Source organism: Hemiscyllium ocellatum, chromosome 44, assembly GCF_020745735.1.
Source record: "Hemiscyllium ocellatum isolate sHemOce1 chromosome 44, sHemOce1.pat.X.cur, whole genome shotgun sequence".
Taxonomy (NCBI): Eukaryota; Metazoa; Chordata; class Chondrichthyes; order Orectolobiformes; family Hemiscylliidae; genus Hemiscyllium; species Hemiscyllium ocellatum.
In genome coordinates this window covers 6,170,125-6,185,594 of record NC_083444.1, presented here as the reverse complement: position 1 = coordinate 6,185,594, position 15,470 = coordinate 6,170,125, and the positions used below count along the sequence as shown (strand labels likewise).

The window sequence follows — 15,470 nt, the reverse complement described above, 5'->3', positions numbered from 1 at the left end:
TGGTAGCCAGCTCCCTTCAGGTTGCTTGAACCCTCACCTCCAACCTCCCTCCAAGACACCCGCAGACTCCTCTGTCCGTCCCCGACCCACCGTGACAGTTTGCCTGTTGAAGACCCCGCTCCATGAGGGGTAAGGGGTGTAGAGCGACCCCTCTCACTGATGGCGACGGGGCTGGCCTCACCTTGGTGAAGGTTTTGGTGATACGCGACTGGATGTTGTTGGTGGTGGTGCTGAAGTTCTTGCAGATCTGTGCCATGAGGCGGGCGGCAAAGTCCCGGAGCGCCCAGTGGTTGTCCACGTCCGGGCGCAGGCAGAGTTGGCGGCTGACGATGCAGGTCACCACTGCGGGGATCAGCTCGTGGAGCTGGGGGCGGGGGGGGGGGGAGAGAGAGAGAGAGAACAGGACACAGTCAGGGGGGACATAGTGACAGCACGGGAGGAAATGGTGCAGATCAAGACATGCTCCTCCACCCTCCCCCACCCACTAGACACACCCAACCCCCTCCCTCCCCGACACGCCCACCCCCACGTCACACCCCAACCCCCTCCCTCCCCGACACACCCACCCCCCACTACACACCCAGCCCCCTCCCTCCCCAATGTGCCCAGCGCCCCCGTTACCCGGGTGACACATCCAGCTCTCTCCCACGGGACACCTCCCTGTCACTCCCACCCCATCCCTGCAGCTTCCTACCACCCCCGGGTCTTTTCCTTCTTTTCAAAGTTCAGGAACAGGACGTGGGCATTTACTGCTGGCTTCAGGCTGGAGTCACGTGTAGGCCAGGACGGCGGTTTCCTTCTCAGAAGGATGTCAGTGACCCAGAGGGTTATTTCCGGGGATTGACGATGGTCATTGCTGTTCTCTATATTTCAGATCGTGGGGTTGTTTTTTTGCAGGAATTCCAAGGGGTCCCCGCGACATGGCCTGGGCCTAACTGAGCTGTGACAATGACACTGAGCCATCATCTCCCCCCTCCCCATCTCTGATCCCAGTGTCCTGCACCATTCCCCACCCAGTCCCAGCTTCCCCCACACATCTCCCACTCCCACTTTTAATTTCTGCACCAACAGCCAACTGGGGGCCCAGATCTTTCTCCTCAAACCCTCTCCACCCTCCCTCACGATGCTCCGTTAAAACCCCACCCTGGGTGAGCCACCATCCTGCTGCCACCTCCTAGTAGCCCCCTCCTCACTCTGCAGGGGGTGTTACATGCTGGCAAAACATCGCTGGAGCACCCTGCGACGACTTGGCTGTGCCAAAGGGCGCTACAGAAATGTAGCAGCTGATGAGAGCCACAGCACTGGGCGCTGTGTAGTTACGTTTCCCCACGTTGCCAGTGGGAGCCCTCTTCAAGAGCCGAGGCGCTTCACTGGCGACAAGGGACTTGGCCGACGGTGGCGAAAGGTGCTACAGAAATGCCGGCCCCCTCTCGGGAGCGGGGAAAACTCAACAGCACTCACGTATTTCTCCAGGTACAGGGTAGGATTGTCCATCAATGCCTTCACCATCCGCATCAGGTAGATCAGCAAGGCCAGGTTGTTTTGTACCACGTTCACCCGCACCTGAGCAGCAGGAACACACACAGACTGAGAGTCACCCAGTTTATACCCGTCTGTGCCAGGAAAACCCCACACTGGCTGGGCAAAGACATTGCTGCTGAATTCCCATGGGATTCCTTCATGACGGCGTTATATTGACGACTCCTAGCTCTGGTCTCACTCTTATGCAGAAACACCTTTAGCCGAGGTAAACTGCTTTCTTGTGTTGTAGATGGGCTCTGAACATTGTTCAGAACAGGACAGACGGGGGGGGGGGGGGCGGTGGAGAGAGAACAGACAGTCGGTGGCGGGGGGGGGGTCTTGGTGACAGTACGAGAGGAAATGGTTTCTCTTCTACTCAGCGTCATTTTCCTGCACTGTTTCTCATATCAAACTGTGACACGGCGGCTCAGTGGTTAGCGCCGCTGCCTCACAGCGCCAGGGGCCCGGATCCGATTCCCACCCTCGGGTGACTGTCTGTGTGGAGTTTGCACACTCTTCCTGCGTCTGTGTGGGTTTCCTCCGGGTACTCCAGTTTCCTCCCACAGTCCAAAAGGTATAGTTAGGGTGGATTGGCCGTGCTAAACTGTCCCACAGTGCCCAGGGATGTGCAGGTTAGGGTGGATTGGCCGTGCTAAATTGTCCCACAGTGCCCAGGGATGTGCAGGTTAGGGTGGATTGGCCGTGCTAAATTGTCCCATAGTGCCCAGGGATGTGCAGGTTAGGGTGGATTGGCCGTGCTGAATTGTCCCATAGTGCCCAGGGATGTGCAGGTTAGGGTGGATTGGCCGTGCTAAATTGTCCCATAGTGCCCAGGGATGTGCAGGTTAAGGTGGATTGGCCATGCTAAATTGTCCCATAGTGCCCAGGGATGTGCAGGTTAGGGTGGATTGGCCGTGCTAAATTGTCCCATAGTGCCCAGGGATGTGCAGGTTAGGGTGGATTGGCCGTGCTAAATTGTCCCATAGTGCCCAGGGATGTGCAGGTTAGGGTGGATTGGCCGTGCTAAATTGTCCTATAGTGTCCAGGGATGTGCAGGTTAGGGTGGATTAGTCAGTAGTAAATGTATAATGTTAGGGCAGGGAACGGGTCTGGGTGGGTTACTCTTTGGAGGGTCGGTGTGAACTTGTTGGGTGAATTGGCCTGTTTCCACACTGTAGAGATTTTATTTTTTTAAATCTCAATGACCCACCCCTCATCTAGAGACTGCCCCTCCCACCCCCTCCATGCGCAGCCACGTACCAAACCGAGAGAAATATCCTTTCTACATGTACGCTGCTGAGCCCTGGGTTACAATATGTACAAGGTCACTTGGGGGGGGGAAAGAGAGGGGGGTGGGAGAGGGGGGGGGTGGGAACGGGTGGGGGGGTGGGAGAGAGACACACATGAGAGGGAGACAGACGCACACACACGAGAGAGGGGGAGACAGACAGACAGACACCCACACACACAGAGGGAGACAGAGACACACACACAGAGGGAGACAGAGACACACACACACAGAGGGAGACAGAGACACACTCACAGAGAGGGAGACAGAGACACACACACACAGAGGGAGACAGAGACACAGAGAGGGAGACAGAGACACACACACACAGAGGGAGACAGAGACACAGAGAGGGAGACAGAGACACACACAGAGAGGGAGACAGACAGACAGACAGACAGACAGACACACACACACACACACACACACACACATACACAGGGAGACAGAGACACACACAGAGAGCATATAGGGAATAATGTTACTTGTTTTACCCCTTCCGATATGAAGGTGCTGAATCTGGGTAACATCTGGTACAGGCCTGGGTCAGTGGCTATGCTCTGCAGCGCCTCCTGTGTCAGTGAATGAGGACAGCAGTCAGCCACAAGGTCATGACAACTGGAACAGGCTGCTGTGTAAACCCCCACGGGCTGTGTTTCACACGCCAAGAAAAGATCTTACCGCACGCTTAGCCTCACAGGAGCCCACACAGGCCTCTGTTATCTCCTTGTAGTACAGCTGCTGCTCCACCGACAGCTCGTGTGTGGTCCTCGGTTTGAGTTTCAGTACGGCCCCATCCAGCAGAGACTTCTTTTTATCTTTACCTGAGAGAGTGAGAGAAAGACAGGGCAGAGCCTTATTAAACAGCAGAAACACAATAAAGCAGAGGGCCAACGAGTTGGGTGGGGAGGGCGAGCGGGGGTGGGGGTGGTGGGTGTCGTGAACAAGAGCGGGAGCGCGCGAGGGAGAAGACACCGTGAAGGCCAGGGCTTGGTCTGACTGACCTTTGCCATCCGTGGCTGAAGCCCCTTGACCTTTGCCCTTCCCTTGTCCTTCCTCCTCCTGGCCTGGCTTGATGACCTTCAAGGGTTCCGTCGACTCGACCTTCTGCTGCTCTTTCGGGGCTAAGGAGACAGAAGAGGAAAGCGACCCCAGTTAGCAGCTCAGGCCGAAGACCAGGGCCTTAACAAACGAGCAGCAGGTCAGGCAGCATCCAAGGAACAGGAGATTCGACGTTTCGGGCATAAGCCCTTCTTGAATCTCCTGCTCCTTGGATGCTGCCTGACCTGCTGCGCTTTTCCAGCAACACATTTTCAGCTCTGATCTCCAGTATCTGCAGACCTCACTTTCTCCTCCTTAACAAAAGAGCAAGCAGGTACAGAAACTGGGTTACGTTTGGAATTTATTCTGGAGATGGAAGGAACAGAGGAGACACATTCCCTGATTTAACAATCACTAGACAAACAGTCACACTTCAGTCACTGCACCACGCTCATATCAACCCTAACAAACTACCCCACGTAAGAAAATAATGCCCCTTCTATCTCTTGTTAAATCTTCACCTTAAAAAACAAGTCCCTATTCTTGAAATCCTCCATCCTCAGGAAAGGGCACAGGTCATTCACCTTATCTCTGCCATTCAAGATTTTATAACTTTTCGGTTACCCCTCAACATCCCACACTCCAGTGAAATAAGGTCCCAGTCTCTCTGTATAACCCAACCCCTCCATATCCTGGCAACATCCCGGTAAATCTTTTCTGAACCCTCTTCAGGAAGATCTTGCCGGAGGAAAAATCACAGAAGCGCTTCACAAGAGGCTCCCAAGCACTGAGGGTGTCACCTAGACAGGGGGACGAAACGTCTGCAACACAAACTCCCAGCTCGGTGAACAGAACCACAACAACGAGCACCCGGGCTACAAATCCGCTCCCAAACTTTGAACCCTCTTCAGTATAATAATATCCTCCCTACCGCACGGCTGGACAGAATTGGACTGGGTAAAAACAAGGACTGCAGATGCTGGAAACCAGGGTCTAGATTAGAGTGGTGCTGGAAAAGCACAGCAGGTCAGGCAGCATCCGAGGAGCAGGAAAATCGACGTTTCGGGCAAAAGCCCTTCATCAGGAATGGAGGCAGGGTTTTTGCCCGAAGTGTCGATTCTCCTGCTGCTCGGATGTTGCCTGACCTGCTGCGCTTTTCCAGCAACACATTTTCAGCTCTGGTCTCCAGCATCTGCAGTCCTCACTTTCTCCTCGAAGAATTGGATACACACCTATACTCAATAGGTCTGACAACACCAGGTCACAGTCCAACAGGTTTACTTGAAATCACAAGCTTTCGGAGCACTGCCCTTTCCTCAGGTGATTTGTTGGACTGTAGCCTGGCGTTATGAGACCTCTGGCCTTGTCCACCCCGGTCCAACACCACCATCTCAACAGGTCAGAGCAATGAAGGAAAATGTATTAAAACATCTCTGGAACCAGCTGGAGAAAGTTTTTTCTCTAGAGAGAGAAAGACAACTTCTTCAATGAGGCTTCACCCCCACCAACCCCACTGCCCTGTGGCTGAACCCTTCAACTCCCCCTCCCACTCGGTCAAGGACATGCAGGTCCTGGGCCTCCTCCACCACCAGACTCTTACCACCCGACGCCTGGAGGAGGAACGTCTCATATTCCACCTCGGGACCCCTCAACCACACGGGATCAATGTGGATTTCAACAGCTTCCTCATTTCCCCTCCCCCCACATTATCCCAGTCCCAACCCTCTGGACCCATCCATCACTGCCCCCTCTGACCTATCAATTCCTCCCTCACCTTCTGGATTTGGAGATGCCGATGTTGGACTGGGGTGTACACAGTTAAAAATCACAACAACACCAGGTTATAGTCCAACAGGTTTAATTGGAAGCACATTAGCTTTCGGAGTGACGCTCCTTCATCAGGTGATTCCCTCACCTTCATCCACCCATCGCTTTCTCAGCTACCTCCCATCGTACCCCACCCCCTCCCCATCGTACCTCAGCCCCCGGCCCAGAAGCCTCATTCCTGATGAAGGGAATATGCCCGAAACGTCAATCCTCCTGCTCCTCGGATGCTGCCTGACCTGCTGTGCTTTTCCAGCACCACACTCTTGACATTTTCTTAAGCAACGTCTACTATAACGTAAATTTCAAATAACTGTGTACCTCAATCCCCAGGTCTTTCTGTGTCCAACACTCCCCAGAACCCGACTTGTAATTGGGTAAGTTCTGCCCTTGTTTATTTGACCTCCCATTTATCCAAATTAAACTCCATTCGCCACTCCTCAGCCCATTAACCCAACTGATCAAGATGCTTTGTAATCCTGGATACTGTTCTTCCCTGTATCACCCAGCTGCAAACTTACTCACCACACCTTCTACGTTTTCATCTAGATCACTGATTACAGACAGAAGTGGAGACAGTATATATCCCTGTGGAACACCGTTGGGATCAGAAACGAGGCAGCAGACATTGCCAAAGCTTACCGGGTGGTGGATTCTCTGGGATCGCAGGTTGGATTCCCTCTATACTGAGCCAGTGAGCTGAGAAGCAAAGAGAGAGAGAGACAGTTACACTCAATTAAATTCCACCCTCCAACTGCACCCACACGCCAACACCCCACAACCTTGAGCTGCAAGGGCACCATTCGTTACCCACCCCTCACTCACCCACCCACCTCAAACGTCTATCGGAGAGCTCCCTACAGCGGAGCAGCTTACTAAGCTGCTATCTCAGCTTCCTGATGACCCGCTTATGCCTGGATTCTCCTGCTCCGCGGATACTGCCTGACCAGCTGAGCTTTTCCACCGCCACACTTGGAAGGGGGTCACAGGCACTCACGTTGGCCGTGGGTCTGGAGTCACATGCAGGGTTAGGACGGCAGATTCTTCGCCCCCCCAAGATGGGTACCAGAGAACAGCACAGATATTTTAATTGCAGCTGTTCATTCTCTATTAATAAATGGTTGCCATGGAGTTTCCTCTCACACCCACTGGGACAGACGCAAGAATGCCAAATCAGTCAGAATGATTGGATTCCCTACAGTGTGGAAACGGGCCCTTCGGCCCAATAAGTCCATACCGACCCTCCAAAGAGTGACCCACCAGACTCTTTGCTCATATTTACCCCCGGCTAATGCACCTCATGGGACAATTTAGCACGGCCAACCCACCCTAACCTGCACATCCCTGGGCACTATGGGACAATTTAGCACGGCCAATCCACCCTAACCTGCACATCCCTGGGCACTATGGGACAATTTAGCACGACCAATCCACCCTAACCTGCACATCCCTGGGCACTATGGGACAATTTAGCACGGCCAATCCACCCTAACCTGCACATCCCTGGGCACTATGGGACAATTTAGCGCGGCCAATCCACCCTAACCTGCACATCCCTGGGCACTATGGGACAATTTAGCACGGCCAATCCACCCTAACTTGCACATCTTTGGGCTGTGGGAGGAAACTAAGCAGACACGGGGAGAACGTGCAAACTCCACACAGACAGTCGCCCGAGGCTGGTGTTGAACCCGGGTCCCTGGCGCTGTGAGGCAGCAGTGCCAACCATGGTGCCACCCCAGGGACATTGCTGCAGAAAGTGCCCGGTAGAAGTACTGACCAAAAGGGGGATGATGTAATCTCGGTGACAATGCCCCAACCACCCAGAGTGTGGGCAGGGGAACTGTCCCGCACCGAGGGCTGTGTAAATCGATGTTCCCCGTGGGAAGTGGCATTCTTGTACCTATCCTGAAGCGTGCAAGACAAAACACATTTAACAGCAAGTCTCCTCTCTCGGCAACACCTTGGCGTTTGTCTTTTTAAATCAACGTACTTAGAAGAGCTCAAACACACCCTGACAGCAGGTGGAACCTGAAGCTAAGCCTCCCGGCTCAGGGATAGGGACACTACCACTGTGCCACGAAGAGCCCTCGTGACGCAAACTCCGCATTTACAAAGTGACGGATTTGACGCTGCAGCGTTAGCCTGGTCCTTTCCAGAGGGCCCGCAGGAGGAGGGGGGATGGGGGGTTGAGACGAGGGCTCGCTGTTTACCTTTGAGGCAGACGTCCAGCGGCACCCGCGGGAGGGGCGTGTTGATGATGTCGCTGAGGTCCACCTCCTTCTCCTCGTAGAAGTGGAGCTCGCGCCCGCCCCCGCTGGCGTACCGGAAGGGAATGAACTCCTGGGCGTGGAACCCGTACAGCGGCTGCAGAGAGGGGGCAGAGCAGAGGGAGGCAGCTGGTTAGAGGGCTAGAGTTAGGGTTCAGGGGGCCCTGTCCCCTCCACCCTTAATAAATGTGTTTGCCTTGGCTTCTCTAAGCCAGGGATTGTGGCAGATGACAAGCCTATGCCCTCTGTATGAAGGGGACAGCTTTATAAAGGACCTGAGGGGGAACTTTTTCACACAGAGGGTGGTACGTGTATGGAACGAGCTGCCAGAGGAAGAGGTGGAGGCTGGGTACAATTACAGCAGTTAGCAGGCAGCTGGATGGGGATATGATTAGATTAGATTCTCTACAGTGTGGAAACAGGCCCTTCAGCCCAAACCAACCCTCTGAAGATTAACCCATCCCAGCCCATTTCCCTCTGACTAACGCACCTAACACTATGGGCAATTTAGAATGGCTAAAGGGTTTAGGGAGATATGCATCTGCAGACCTCACTTTCTCTTTAGGGAGATATGGGCTAAATACTGGCAAATGGGACTGGATCAGCTTTGGCAACCTGGTTAGCATGGACGGGCTGGGCCGAAGGGTCTGTTTCCATACTGTATGTCTCTATGATGGACTCCAGTTGCTGTGGAGAGAACTGACAGGCTGGGATTATTCTTAAGAGCAGAACAATGGGAAAATTAATGGAGGAGCTTGTGCTTTCAGCTTGCTTGGAATTTCCACATCAATGGACTGGCCAGCGTTTATTTTGTTTTGACAGAGGGTGGGGGGGTGAGCTTCCCTCGGGAACCACCACAGTCCCATGCGGTGTAGGGATGCCCACACAGTGCTGTCAGGGAGGGGGTTTCAGGATCCTGACCCAGCCACACTGAGGGCACTGCTGTTATATTTCCAAGTCGGGACGGGGAGTGGGGAACGTGCAGGGGTTGACGTCCCCACATACTTGCTGCCCTGGTCCTTCTAGATGGCAGAGGTCGTGGGCTTGGAAGGTGCTGTCTGAGGAGCCCTGGCGTTCTGCTGCAGTGCATCTTGTAGATGGGACACAGTGCTGCGACTGCCCCTTGGTAACGGGGAGGGCGAGCTTTGAAAGTGGCAGATGTGCTGCCAATTAAGCAGGCCAGGCTTTGCCCCAGATCGTGTCAATCTTCCAGTGTTCCTGGAGCTGCACCTTTCCAGGGCAAATGGGCAGTATTCCGTGACACTTGTGACTTGTGCCTTACAGATAGTGGCATTCCCACAGATACGCAGAGTTTTAGAACCTTCTGTTTGACGGTGCGGAGGCACGGGACTGTTCTTTTAATTCGGAGATATCAGGATCTGGAACACGCCACCACAAACAGAGGTGGAGGAAGATTCCAGAGGGACATTCATGACCACAACTGGACAAAGACGATAGAATAGAATAGAATCCCCACAGTGTGGAAGTTGACCATTTGGTCCATTGAGTCGACTCTGACCTTCTGAAGACCATCCCATCCAGACCCACCGCCCTACCCAGCATTTCCCACGGCCAACCCACCCTAACCTGCACATCCCTGGGCACTATGGGATAATTTAGCACGGCCAATCCACCCTAACTTGTACATCCCTGGGCACTGTGGGACAATTTAGCACGGCCAATCCACCCTAACCTGCACATCCCTGGGGCACTATGGGACAATTTAGCACGGCCAATCCACCCTAACCTGCACATCCCTGGACACTATGGGACAATTTAGCATGGCCAATCCACCCTAACCTGCACATCCCTGGGCACTATGGGACAATTTAGCACAGCCAATCCACCCTAACCTGTGCATCCCTGGGCACTATGGGACAATTTAGCACGGCCAATCCACCCTAACCGGAAACCGGAGCATCTGGAGGAAACCCCTGCAGATACTGGGGAATCCATGCAGCCAGTCTCCCGAGGGTGGGATTGAACCCGGGTCCCGGGCGCTGCGAGGCAGCCGCGCTAACCACTGAGCCACTGTGACAAGGAAAAGAAAGGTCAAGACATAGCTCTCTCCAAACCGTGAGGCAGGCCGGAGGTATCAGACAGCTTCCTTCACAACTTTGGCTGAAACCTCTCCCTGTGGATCTTCATCCTATTTTCTACCCGGGGAGTGCTGATACGGCCAGTATTTGTCTGTATCCACGGAGTGGTGTGCCTGGGCTGCTTTGGGTCAGTGTGGAGCCCTGTGGAAGGCAGACTGGATAAAGATGGCAGGTTATCCCCTCACCCCCAAAAGGAGACCTGTTGGGGGGGGGGGGGGTGCTGCTTTTTGCTGGCAATCAGTGCTGGCCGGGAGGTGAGGTTTTAATTAGAGATTCAGTTGCGTTTGTGTCAATCCCTCCAGCAGCATTTGCAGCCTCGGTCACCAAGGCATTCCCGCAATGATGAGCATCAGCCTCACCATCCCACCCTGTCCCCACCTCCACTCTGAGATCAAAGGCCCTAATCCCTGGGTAAATCATTTCTCCTTAGTCTGGGGTGAGGGGGATGGGTAAGCAGTGGGAAGGGATGTAGGGGATTGACAAACCTCCACATTTTTCAGCTTCAGAGCACAGTCGATGTCCACTGTCGTTAGCTTCTTCCGCTTCCCATGGTACATGTACTTCAGAGCATCCTGAACGGGGAGACATCAAAGACACACATTCGATGAAAAGGTCCCTTTAACCGGCTCAGGAGGACTCCCGGTGCAGGTTATCCCATTGGGAGTAAGTGAGATGCTGGAGATTGGAGTCAGGAATGTGGTGCTGGAAAAGCACAGCAGGCCAGGCAGCATCCGAGGAGCAGCAGCTTCGTCAGGGAAGGGCTCCTGCCCGAAACGTCGATTCTCCTGCTCCCCGGATGCTGCCTGTCCTTCTGGGCTTTTCCAGCACCACACGTGATTTTCCTATCCTCCCACTAGCCCCCCCACCCCCGGTACAGAGTTAACATTGAAAACGGATGCAGGAGTCGGCCACTCAGCCCTTCCGGCCTGCCCCACCATGCAACCTCAGTATCCCACTCCCACTTTCTCTGTGTACCCCGCGATCCCTTTAGCCAGACCGGCCACGTCCAGCTCCCTGGTAATGTCCGTCTGAAACTGGAATGACAGAATGTGTGAAACGCAAAGTTAACTCAGACGCAGGATCCATCCCCCATCGACCAGCTTTAACATTCACCAACACTCAACAGCAGCACTGCAGGCCATCTATAAGATGTAAGAGCAGAAACTAGGCCATTCAGCCCATCGGGTCTGCCCCACCATTCAATCATAGTTGATACATTTCTCAACCCCATTCTCCCATATCCCTCCATCCCCTCGATACTCAGGAACCTATCTATCTCTGTCTTAAATATACCCAGGGACCTGGCCCCCACAGCCCTCAGTGGCAGTGAACTGCATCGATTCCCCACTCTCAGGCTGTAGATGTTTCTCTTTCTCTCTGTTCATTATTCCCAGGCTGTGCCCTCAGCTCCTTCGCTCCAAGGTGCACCTGCTGAAATTCACTGAGGCTCCTCTGTCTGCAGCTTCCCAAACCTGGGGCCTCTAGTACATAAAGAGAGGAGGGCAGCAGCTACACGGGGACACCAGCGCCCTGCACATTCCCCTCCAAGCCCCTCACCATCCCGACTTGGAAACGTATCAGCCGTTGCTTCAGCGAGTCAGAATCCAGGAACACCCTCTCTAATGGTGCTGAGTGGGTGTCCCTCCAGCACACGGGACTGCAGCAGGTCAAGGGCTGATGGAGAAAGCCTGTTCAGCAGCTGCACTGATCGCCAATCTGTCATCACCTACAGTTTAACGCTCACGCACACACACGCGCGCACACACACACACGCGCGCATACACACACGCACACACACACCCCCCAAGAGCGTGGACTCTCCCTTTCTATGTGACCTCCCACAGCAATGACCAAACTCCACTTGTTCTGGCCTCTCGATTCCTATCATTCCGCCTCTAACAGCATCACGCCTCCAGTGCCCCTCGTCTTTAAATGGGGCAAAGCCAAATTTTGTCAATTATGCTCCTTCGAGCGTTTCACTACGTTATTACAGGCGCTGTGCAAATGCAAGTTCTGGCTCCTCTGAGGTAAGAGACGCTTGTATTCCTTGTTATGTCAACCCTTCATCAGGAAAGGCTTATTCCCAGAACAGCGACTCGGATGCTGCCTGATTTGCTGTACTTTTCCAGCACCATTCTTGATCCTGCACAATCAGACAAGTGCAGGATGCTACATATACACCCACAAAAGACAGAGGCTGGACTTACAGTGAAAGACAGGTGGTTTACAGGGGAATTCAGGATAACCTTTCTCACCCAGAGGAGTCTGGAATGCACTGCCCTGAAGGGTAGCTGAGACAGGAAACCTCACAACAGTTTGAAATAAAACTACAGCGGATTTTTTTATTATCCAGCAACTATGGGAGCGGGAGTGGATAACCAAGGGTCCACGTGTAAAAACACTCACTAACTAACAGAAACATAGCGCAGGGGTGTACACATCACTGTTACACTTTGTTTACAGCATAGATCTCTGAAATAAGAATGCAACTTCACCTTAAATAAAACCTACTGACAGAGAGCCTTCTAACTCACACCCTCACCTGACTACTCAGATGGTGGCATTTGAGGAGAAAGTGACTCAAAATTAAATCAACTTGATTGAACGAGGACATTTACAGCAAGATAGATTAATTTTAAAAGGTGTAATAATTGGACTGAATAATACAGCGAACTTCATGATACGAGAGGTGTATGATTTTTGCCAGTTTTTCAAGGGTGCCTGTTCAAAAGATGCTAACAAAAACAAAGTTTTCCTGCAATGGGAGGGGCCGGGAGCGCGTCGTTGGGAAAGTACAGCAGATCAGGCAGCATCCGAGGAGCAGGAGAATCAACGTCTCGGGCATAAGCCCTTCATCAGGGATTAGGCTTGTGATGGGATGAGCACTGGGGGCGTGAGACAACATTCAAGGCTTTGGCGAAAGTGAGGACTGCAAACGCTGGAGATCAGAGTCAAGATGGAAAAAGCACAGCAGGTCAGGCAGCATCCGAGGAGCAGGAGAATCGACGTCTCGGGCAGGAGCCCTTCATGAGGAATGAGGAAGTGGGACTAGTGTAGATAGTGGGATGGAGACTCAAAGGGTCTCTTCTGTGTGATGCGGCAGCTGACTAAAACACGGGGAAAACACACACGTGCACAAACACGGCGCATGCGCGCTCGCAAACACAGGGTAGTGAAACAGAAATGCCCTTTAAACAGAGGGAGGCTCACCTGGGCCAGCTCTTTGATCCTGTAGCTGACCTCCTCAGTCAAGCTTTGGCAAGTATCCTCCGAAAGCTGGGAGATTCCTATGGACTCGGCGATGACTTTCATCGACTCGGTGGGAAGCAGCGTGTTGCTGATCTTCAGTTTCTTCTCATTGGCCATGCTCACCTCCCATCATACAGCCTACAGGAAGCAAGCAGACAGAAAGGGAGGGGAAAGACAATAAATCAAGGTGCTCTTCAGGGCCACCAACACATCCGCACCGTGCGGCGCGCACCGAGCGAGAACCTTTCCCGCTCCCAAAGAACCAGAGCTGATACTACGGCTCGGACAGAACAGCCAGCTCTCCGCGAAGCAGGGTGAAACGTTTCCGGGGAAGACAAACACTTGCCAGTTCCCCATCTCTCTCCACCGAGGCTGCCTGACCTGCTGGTCACTTCTCCCAGCTCCCGCAGTATTTCACTTTGAACAAGTGCCTTCGTACAGCCCAGCAGGGAGCACAAAACCAGACAATTCTTGATTCACACACGGGAAGTGGGCATTGGTGGCGAGAGGCCAGCATTTATTCCCTCACCCCCTTCAACTGAGCGGCTGACTCGACCATTTCAGTCAGGAGTCAGCCACAGCACTGCGTGTCTGGAGTCACGTGGAGGCCAGACTGGCTAAGAGCAGCAGATTTCCTTCCCTGTTGGGTTTTTGTGACAAAAACACTCAGAAGAAATTCTTTTCAACCCCCGTCTTCTATCTTTAAACGAGCACTCGATTCTTCCCCCAAGAAGGGGAGATACAACTCCAGCATTCACCACCGCCTGCCGCAAGGATTACAGATACAAAAGTCTCCTGTACATAAAACAGCCAAAGATTCGACAGTATGTCCCCCCTCCCACGAAAGGAGTCTATTAATTCACGGTTACCTCCACGTCACTCTCCCCAGATCCCCCCCCTCCCGTGACATGAGGGATAATTAGCTTGGGAGTGGAATGGAGAAAGAGGGGAATAGATGCTAACTCGGTTTCACTCTCTGCAACCACTGGCAGACTCTGCTGAGCTTCTCCAGCAATTTCTGTTTTCCGAAGTGCACAGCATTCGGCTTTTTTTATTATTACAGTGCTCGAGGAGGGAGAGCCGGGGGGAGGAGGATCTCAGCTGGCCGGGGGGAGGGGAGAAGGGGATCTTGGAAAAGATGGGTATCTCAGCAGAGGAGGGGAGCTGTTGGTGGGATAGGGTGGTGAGGAGCTTGGGTGCAGGGGAGGTATCGACAAAGATGACTGGGGTCATAAATTCCCTCCTGGCCTCTCCCTCACACTCACCCAGAGAAGCTGCTGCTGAGGGAGGTGGCCGAGAGGGAACAGTGGGCTCTCTCCCTCGACACAGTTTATGTCTCCCTCCCTCCCACCCACACACACACACACACCTATCTCTCCCTCCCTTACCCCTCGTCCCTCACTCCCCACTCCACTCACTACTCTCCGTCCCTCACCCTCTCCTGTCCTCCCTCCCTCTCTGCCACCCTCACCTCACTCCTCTCCTTCCCTCCCTCACTCACCCCCACCTTCACCCTCTCCCCTCCCTCCCTCACTCTCCCCCACCTTCACCCTCTCCCCTCCCTCCCTCCCTCACTCTCCCCCACCTTCACCCTCTCTCCTCCCTCCCTCACTCTCCCCCCCACCTCACCCTCTCTCCTCCCTCCCTCACTCTCCCCCACCTTCACCCTCTCCCCTCCCTCCCTCACTCTCCCCCACTTTCACCCTCTCCCCTCCCTCCCTCACTCTCCCCCACCTTCACCCTCTCCCCTCCCTCCCTCACTCTCCCCTCCCTCCCTCACTCTCCCCCTCCCCCACCCTCTCCCCTCCCTCCCTCACTCTCCCCCTCCCCCACCCTCTCCCCTCCCTCCCTCACTCTCCCCCTCCCCCACTACCCTCTCCTTCCCTCACCCTCTCCCCCCACCCCTCTCCTTCCCTCACCCTCCCCCACTCCCCTCACCTCCTCCCACCCTCACTCTCCCCTCCCTCCCTCTTCCCCCTTCCTATCCCCACCCACCCTCTCCCCCTCACCCCCACCCCCTCCCCCACTACCCTCACCCTCCCTCACACTCTCCCCCCTCACCCCCTCCCCTTTCCTTCCCTCACCCTCCCCACTCCCCTCACCTCCTCCCACCCTCCCTCCCTCTTCCCCCTCACCCCCTCCCCTTTCCTTCCCTCACCCTCCCCACTCCCCTCACCT

At 54.1% G+C, this 15,470-nt stretch overlaps 1 protein-coding gene across 2 annotated transcripts in view; it reads right to left on the bottom strand.

The window, feature by feature from the left end:
• The window catches only part of taf6 (TAF6 RNA polymerase II, TATA box binding protein (TBP)-associated factor), a 31,698-nt gene extending 17,065 nt beyond the window's left edge, over positions 1-14,633 (bottom strand). The window contains exons 1-10 of one of the 2 annotated variants that reach the window (XM_060854450.1): positions 14,558-14,633; positions 13,254-13,430; positions 10,529-10,615; positions 7,888-8,041; positions 6,317-6,373; positions 3,814-3,933; positions 3,491-3,633; positions 3,295-3,381; positions 1,462-1,563; positions 182-364 (exon numbers count right to left, since the gene is read on the bottom strand). In XM_060854450.1, coding sequence (XP_060710433.1) covers positions 182-364; positions 1,462-1,563; positions 3,295-3,381; positions 3,491-3,633; positions 3,814-3,933; positions 6,317-6,373; positions 7,888-8,041; positions 10,529-10,615; positions 13,254-13,409 — 1,089 coding nt within the window. In that variant the 5' untranslated portion in view covers positions 13,410-13,430; positions 14,558-14,633. The remainder of the gene's footprint in view (positions 1-181; positions 365-1,461; positions 1,564-3,294; positions 3,382-3,490; positions 3,634-3,813; positions 3,934-6,316; positions 6,374-7,887; positions 8,042-10,528; positions 10,616-13,253; positions 13,431-14,557) is intronic. The other variant, XM_060854451.1, reaches the window with a different exon arrangement.
• Between the last annotated feature and the right edge of the window lie 837 nt (positions 14,634-15,470).